We start from the raw sequence: 8,835 nt of genomic DNA on the forward strand, positions 1-8,835 counted from the left end.
CCTCTCACAATTGGGATCAAATTAAGCAACAAATAAAGTTACCAAAGGAGTTACAGTTTTACCATGCTCTAGTATTTTGACCATATCTCTCAAATTACTTGGTCAAATGGTTTGAAAAAAATACCACAACTAGACAACTCAATTATCCACATGTTTCTTTTTATTGGAAGAAGCAAATTCAGAGATGAAGATTTTCAAAAATGATGTGTAATATAATATAATATCTTGGAACACCAATGAAGACTTATGTGTAAAAAAATAATATTTTATTTGTGGTTGTCTCCCCAAATTTAGCTATAAATAGGGGTTCATTGTAATGTATTGAGATATCTCTCATTCTATAACAAACCTTTGAGTTCATAATATTTCTCTCTAAATTTTTCCTTTATTTCTTCATTTAAATACAATTAGCATGTTAATTTCATATTCAAAGTTTTACACTTTGAATAATGAATAGCTAACTTCCTAAAGTTGAGATGATAAGGTGAAACTCTTGGCATGATAATAAGGTTATTAAAAGGTAAGAATCTATGTTTTATATTATTTAATCATTATTTATTGTTTATGTTATATTTATTTCTTTAAGCATTTTTATACCCTACTTATAAGTGAGAGTTTTGATTTATTGTTGCTATATGTTACACTAAATTCTTGGAACCATTTAAATGTTTGTTTGGTATTACCAGCCATTTAAAGTTGATGCCTTGATTTATTATATATGAATATATTGTAATATTAAATTCTTGGAATCATTTAAATGTTTGTTTGGTTTTACCAACCATTTAAAGTGAGAACCTTGATTTAGTGTTTACAAATATATATATAGCACAATAAATACTTGACCACATTTATAAGTTTTGGTATATATTATATACTTATAAGAAAATAATTTATAACATAATATAAATATGTTTATTTAATATATTGGAACCATTTTATTAAGTGGATTTCAATATTGTTCGTTAATGTTAACTTTATTAAAATACCAAGAGTGGATCCTTTAATCTCAACTACTTAAATTAAAATTGGAACAATTAAAATTTACTCAATAAAGATTCAAACAATTAAAATTAAAAAGAAACAAAAATAAAACAAAACAAAAAAAAAATTGTAGTGGACTTGTAATTACCTTAGCTTCCCTGTGGATACGATATCGGACTCACCGAATTATACTACTTGTGGACAACCTGCTCTTGGGAGTGCAACAATCAAAGTGACAACAAGTTTTTGGCGCCGTTGCCGGGGAAGTATAATTTAATTTCAAGTCTGTTTAATTTTCTTTCTTTGAATTTTTTATTGTTTTTGTGTGTTTTTCCTCTTTTTCTTTTGCATTTGCATGAGCATTATTTGGTCACGTACACTTAGTGGTCGACTCATTCGAAATAACCCTTTATTTTTACAAAACATGGCGGAAGAACCCATCCAGGAAAATGAAGATGAAATTCAATCTCAACATGATCATGATAGACGAAGAACACTTAGAGATCACATGAATCCTACACGTACTAGTGCACCTTCATGTCTAGTTTTTCCCCCTGATGCATCTCATTTCAATTTTAAGCCTGGTATTATCCAACTTTTACCCAACTTTCATGGCTTAGATTCTGAAAATCCATACATGCATTTACGAGAATTTGAAGAAGTGTGCAACACATATAATGATCTAAATTGTAGCATGAACACCATTCGACTTAAGCTTTTTCCTTTTTCTTTAAAAGATAAAGCTAAAACTTGGCTACAAAATCTTAGATCGGGATCCATTCGAACTTGGGATGAATTGCAACAACAATTTTTGAAAAAGTTTTTTCCATCTCATAGAACAAATTCTTTCAAAAGGCAAATCATCACTTTCACTCAAAAACAAGGAGAAACTTTTTATCAGTGTTGGGATAGATATAAAGAATTGCTTAATCTTTGTCCACATCATGGTTTTGAAATTTGGAGAGTTGTTTCTCAATTTTATGAAGGCTTAACACCTAAAGATAGGCAAATGGTTGAATTTATGTGTAATGGAACATTTGAAGATAAAGATCCAAACGAGGCAATTGAGTATCTCGATTCATTAGCTGAAAATGCTCAAAATTGGGACACTATAGGTACAATCGAACCATCAAACAAGATTCAATCTCCCACATCTGGTGGAGGTATGTATACCCTCAAAGATGAACATGATCTGCAAGCTAGATTTACCTCTTTGGCAAGAAAAGTTGAAGCACTTGAATTGAAAAAGAATGGTCAATTAAAATCTGTTCAAGAAATTGCGTGTCACATCTGTGATACAAGTGATCATTCTACAAAAGATTGTCCCACTTTGCCCTCTTTTAAAGAATGTCTGCATGAACAAGCCAATGTTGTGAACAATTTCAAAAGGCCAAATTTTGAACCATTTTCTCAAAATTACAATCCAGGTTGGCGAAATCATCCAAATTTTAGTTGGAGGAATGATAATGCTGCACAATTTTCACAACTACATTTCCAAAATCAACAAAATTTTTAAAAATTATGCACCTTATGTTCCTCCATCTAAAAGGAATTTGGAAGATATATTGAATTCTTTCATTGCAAAACAAGAGTCTATCAATACTCAAACTGCTCAAACCATGACACATTTGAAAGATACTCTTGCTAAATTTGCATCTGCACCTAATGTTCATGAAAAAGGAAAATTTTCTTCACAACCTCTGCCTAATCCCAAGGATCATCATTCACAAACTGGAACTTCTGGAACTCAACCGATGGATCAGGTAAAATCTGTTATTACCCTTCGAAGTGGTAAGGTTGTGGAAAAATCCATTCTTGAACCTTGTGAAGATGATGATAAATCAACTCCAAAGGGTAAGGAAGTGGAACCCATAACTTGCGAAGAGGAGGTTGAACAGACAGTGTCACCACCATTCTCTCATGCATTGAAAAATACAAAAAAATCAAATTTGAATTCTGATATATATGATATTTTTAAACAAGTAAAAGTTAATATTCCTTTACTAGATGCAATAAAACAGGTACCATCATATGCTAAATTTTTGAAAGACTTGTGCACTGTGAAAAGAAAATTGAATGTGAAAAAGAAAGCATTTTTAGCCGAACAAGTAAGTGCAATCCTTCAAAATAATAATGCTTTGAATAACAAAGACCCTGGTTGTCCTACTATTTCTTGTATTATTGGAGAACGAAAGATTAAAAAAGCCTTGCTTGACCTTGGAGCTAGTGTGAATTTACTTCCATATTCAGTTTATCAAGAACTCAATCTAGGCGAGTTAAAACCTACTTCGGTAACACTTTTACTTGCTGATAGATCTGTTAAAGTGCCAAGAGGTATGGTAGAAGACGTGTTGGTCCAAGTTGATAACTTTGTATATCCTGTCGATTTCATAGTTTTAGATACACAACCTATCGAAGCTTGTAATGCAATTCCTGTAATTTTAGGTCGTCCATTTTTAGCAACTTCTAATGCTCTTATAAATTGCAGGAATGGAATAATGAAGTTGTCATTTGGTAACATGACCTTGGAGCTTAATGTGTTTAATCTTTGTAAGCAACCACATGACAAAGGAGATGAAAGTGAAGATGAAAATCTTATTGAAACTCTTGTGGAAGAAAACATTCAAGAAGGGAGTACTCGTGATCAATTAGATATTTGTTCAATTGAAACTGTTAAAGAAAATATTGAAATTGATCTTGATGATTTTATCAGGTATCACTCGTTACCAGGATCAGAGAAAGAATTTGATGCAAAATATGAGAACAAAGACGAACCACCCATATTGGAGTTAAAACCCTTGCCAGAAGAATTGAAGTATGCATTTCTTGGAGAAGATGAAACATATCCGGTGGTAATTTCTTCCAAACTAGCAAGTGATGAAGAAGGTAAATTAGTTGATATGCTTAAAAGACATAAAAATGCAATTGGCTGGACACTAAAAGATCTCAAGGGCATTAATCCACTAATTTGCACTCACAAAATTCACTTAGAAGAAAATGCAAAAACATCTCAACAACCACAAAGGAGATTAAATCCACACATGAAAGATGTTGTGAAAACTGAAGTTCTCAAACTACTTGATGTTGTGATTATCTACCCTATTTCTGATAGTAAGTGGGTAAGCCCAACACAAGTAGTTCCGAAAAAATCTGGCATCGTAGTGATAAAAAATGAAAAAGGTGAATTGTTAACAAGTCGAGTCTCATCTAGTTGGCGGATGTGTATTGATTATAAATAATTAAATGACGCCACTAGAAAAGATCATTTTCCATTACCATTTTTGGATCAAATTTTAGAAAGAGTAGCAGGTCATTCATACTACTGTTTTCTTGATAGATATTCAGGTTATTATCAAATTCCCATTGCACTCGAAGATCAAGATAAAACTACATTAACATGCCCTTTTGGAACATTTGCATTTAGAAGGATGCCATTTGGATTATGCAATGCCCCAACAACATTTCAAAGATGTATGCTAAGCATTTTTTGCGACATGGTTGAAAATTGTTTGGAAATTTTCATGGATGATTTAACTGTCTTTGCGAATACATTTGATAATTGTATTGAAAATTTGGAAAAAGTTTTAAAAAGATGCGAGGAAAAAGGTCTTATTTTAAATTGGGAAAAATGTCATTACATGATTACTTCTTGAATTGTTTTGGGACATGTCGTGTCATCTCATGGAATTGAAGTTGATAAAGCAAAAGTTGATGTCATTGCCAATTTACCCCCTCCAAAAACCATTAAAGAATTTCGCTCATTTTTGGGACATGCTGGATTTTATAGGAGGTTTATAAAGGACTTTAGTTTAATCACTAAACCCATTTGTAACCTCTTAACAAAAGACAGTGCATTTGAGTGGACTCAAGAATGTCAAAATGCTTTTGATAAAATCATTCGACATTTAACATCAGCTCCTATCATGCAACCTCCTGATTGGTCTTTACCATTTGAATTCATGTGCGATGCGAGTGATTATGCAGTCGGTGCAGTATTGGGTCAAAGAAGAAACGGTAAGCCTTATGTGATATATTATGCAAGAAAAACTTTAAACAATGCTCAAATGAATTACTCCACAACTGAAAAAGAACTACATGCTGTAAAATTTGCATTAGATAAATTTCGTTCTTATTTGATTGGATCAACAACTATCGTGTTTACTGATCATTCTGCTATTAGATATTTGTTGACCAAACAGGATGCAAAGCCACGACTGATACGATGGATTTTGTTGCTCCAAGAATTTGACATTGTGATAAAAGATAAAAAAGGAACCGAGAATGTCGTAGCCGATCATTTATCTAGACTAGTAACAGGATCATCTTGTGAAATGACACCAATTAACGATAATTTCCTAATGAACATCTATTTTCAGTTACTACTACCCCTTGGTTTGCTAACATAGTAAATTTTCTTGTGACCGGGCAAATGCCACCGCAATGGAGTTCTCAAGATAAAAGAAAATTTTTGAATGAGGTAAAAAACTTTTATTGGGATGATCCGTATCTGTTCAAGTATTGTTCGGATCAAATTTTACGACGTTGCATACCCGACAATGAGGTAAGTAGTGTCATTAAATTTTGTCATTCAGAAGCATGCGGAGGACATTTTTCTTCAAAGAAAACAGCTGCAAAAATCTTGCAGTGTGGATTTTATTGGCCCACTTTGTTTAAAGACACCCACGAAATCTGCAAGATCTGTGAAAATTGTCAAAAATTGGGTGCGATTTCAAAAAGAAACATGATGCCTTTGAATCCTATTATTGAAATTGAAATCTTTGATTGTTGGGGAATAGATTTTATGGGACCTTTTCCACCGTCGTTTGGATACTTGTATATTTTAGTTGCAGTTGATTATGTTTCCAAATGGATAGAGGCAATTCCATGTCGAACAAATGATCATAAAATCGTCATCAAATTTTTAAAAGAAAATATTTTTAGTAGATTTGGAATTCCTCGAGCCATGATAAGTGATGGGGGAACTCACTTTGTTAATAAACCATTTGCTTCATTAATGAAAAAATATGGTATTACTCACAAAGTAACTACTCCTTATCATCCTCAAACAAATGGACAAGTTGAATTAGCTAATAGGGAGATAAAGCAAATTTTGGAAAAAACTGTTAACTCAAATAGAAAAGATTGGTCTCTGCGACTTAATGATGCACTTTGGGCATATCGAACAGCTTTTAAAACATCATTGAATATGTCTCCCTATAGGTTGGTTTACGGAAAACATTGTCATTTGCCTGTGGAATTGGAACATAAAGCTTATTGGGCGATCAAAACTTTAAATTCAAGCATGGATGATGCCAACAAATTGCGTAAATTGCAACTTAATGAACTTGATGAACTCAGAAATGACGCGTATGAGAATTCAAGGATTTATAAAGCAAAAATCAAATCATTTCATGATAAAACAATTCTTAGAAAATCTTTTGAGATTGGTAAAAAAGTTTTGCTTTATAATTCTCGACTTCACATATTCCCAGGAAAATTACGATCAAGATGGACAGGCCCATATGTTGTAAAGCATGTGTATACTTATGGAGCTGTGGATATTGAAAATCCTAAAAATGGTGATGTTTTTAAAGTAAATGGACAAAGGCTTAAACCATTTTTAGAAAATGAAATTTTTCAAGAAGAGTTTATTTCCCTTTCCGATCCTTGATTTTTTTTGTGTTGCATTTAATTTTGTTTGTTTTTATTTCAGGTTTCCTTAATCTTTTTATTTTCCCGGTTAAATGGCGGATAACGGTACTCCGTGACTCTCATAGTCGGTTTAATCAGTTTCCCATAATTGCTGATACAAAAATAAAAAAAAATAATTTCTTTTCTTTTCAAAATGGATGAAATTCTCTCAAAAATTTGTAAATATTTTCCCTCTGTTTCTGAAAATGTTCTAAGAAAAATTTATGCAGGAAGGTGTGAAAGATTGAGATTGCTAATGCAAAAAGGAATTCCAGAAGATATTCGTCTTGTAATAGAAGCTAAGGTCCGATTAGGAGGAGAAGTTCCACAATCATTGCTCATTCGGTATTTGCCTGGATTAGGAAAAAGCACTTATGCGAAAAAACGAAGGGCCAAAAGTTTAGGGGTTTGTCATAAGTGTGCAAGATGGACTTGTGACAAACGATGCAGATCTTTGGGATGTGTTTCCAATAACAGAGAAGATAAAATTGGTTTCATTAAGAATGGGCTGAGTAAGGAGTCTTTAGATAACATCTTATTGACTCTTGAGACGCATTCTAGTGGACATGTGCATATTGAACTTCTCCGTTTATGGAAACAATTCCAAGATGAGCGTCATAGTCTTGGGAATCCGACTAAAAAAGACCCTGTTTGCCAATTTATAAGAAAATTGGATGGGAAGCATATCCTCGACTCATAGAAGGCGTTGAAGCCGTTTCTGGACGTAAAACCAGAGGAAAATTGTGAGCCACAATCACACTACTGTTTACATGCATGTGTGTCATTATTGTTTTTACTGTTTATTCTGTTTACAACTGTGACCCATAGTTTTGTCCTGATAACATATTACCCCTATAAAATCTCTCATCTTTCTCTCTATTTTCGCAGAAAAAAAAAGAAGAAAGTAAAAAAACATGGCTGGAACCTCTGCACAATCATTGAAAAATATTTGTGTATTTTGTGGGTCGAGTCCTGGAAAAAATGAAGTGTTTGTAGAAGCAGCGAATAATCTTGGAAAGATATTGGCTGAGAGAAAAATTCACTTGGTATATGGGGGAGGTAATATTGGGTTAATGGGTTCTGTTTCAACATCTGCTCATCTTGGAGGTAGTCAGGTTTTGGGTATTATTCCTACAGCTTTAGCTGAAGGAAATATTACAGGTGTTACGATTGGTGAGGAATTAAAAGTTTCTTCTATGTATGAAAGAATCACAAAAATGATTGAAAATTCTGATGCTTTTATCGCACTACCAGGTGGTTTTGGTACATTAGAAGAAATTTTTCACACTGTTTCTTGGGCACAACTTAATATCCATAATAAACCTGTGGGCTTGTTGAATATCAATAATTATTATGACAGTTTGTTGACATTTCTTGATAAAGCTGTGGAACAGAATTTCATTTCAGAAAATTCACGAAGAATGCTTATCTCTACTTCGACTGCCGACCAATTAATTCATAATTTGGAAGGTTTTGTTCATAAGCCCGATCCGATGATAACAAAGATCAATTGGTCGCAATCAAGCTGTAAGAAAAGGAAGTTGGATCATTGATTCAAAAGTCGTGGATTGGTTTGCGTTTGTTTCAGTTTGTTATCTTCAATAAAATTTCAGGTGATATCTCTTTCATTCTGTACTCTTTATTAATAGTTATTTTGACATTAGGGACAATGTCATATTCTGTTTGGGGGAGAACAAACTTATAAAAAAAATATTAAAAAAAAATAAAAAATATATATATTTTAAAAAAAAATATTATTTTAAAATAAAACCATGTTTATTGTTAGTATCTTAGTAATTTTTGCAAAAATATCATACATTACATGTTTGAAATGTTTAAATTAGAACATGTATTAATCTATTTAAGGATGTTTAAATTTTTATTTGAAAAAATGTCAATTTTAATATTCTGATCAATATAAAAAAATGATTTATGAAATCTTTTTTTCGTAATTAACCATTGTGATAAAATCAGGTATTAAAGTATATGACCCAAGATATACCTTATAAGAGTGCCTAAAATTTTAAACTCACACATATTTTGTGAGTGAGTAGAGAGGACTGAGAAAACAGCTTTCGAGTCTTTATTGATCATGAGAGAGGCTATCTATTGTTTAGATCTTGAGTTCTTATTTTGAAAAAAAAATGATATTTCCTGAAAAAA

General features: G+C 32.3%; 1 protein-coding gene across 1 annotated transcript in view; it reads left to right on the top strand.

Annotated features, from left to right (window-relative positions):
- Positions 1-1,528: 1,528 nt before the first annotated feature.
- Positions 1,529-8,835, top strand: part of LOC140981594 (uncharacterized) — a 13,528-nt gene continuing 6,221 nt past the window's right edge. Inside the window, exons 1-5 of the mRNA XM_073448020.1 lie at positions 1,529-2,144; positions 2,362-2,443; positions 2,654-2,835; positions 3,427-3,621; positions 5,388-6,084. Of these exons, the coding sequence (XP_073304121.1) occupies positions 1,619-2,144; positions 2,362-2,443; positions 2,654-2,835; positions 3,427-3,621; positions 5,388-6,084 (1,682 nt within the window). The 5' untranslated portion in view covers positions 1,529-1,618. The remainder of the gene's footprint in view (positions 2,145-2,361; positions 2,444-2,653; positions 2,836-3,426; positions 3,622-5,387; positions 6,085-8,835) is intronic.

The sequence above is a fragment of the Primulina huaijiensis genome, chromosome 7, assembly GCF_012295235.1.
Source record: "Primulina huaijiensis isolate GDHJ02 chromosome 7, ASM1229523v2, whole genome shotgun sequence".
NCBI classification, from domain to species: domain Eukaryota; kingdom Viridiplantae; phylum Streptophyta; class Magnoliopsida; order Lamiales; family Gesneriaceae; genus Primulina; species Primulina huaijiensis.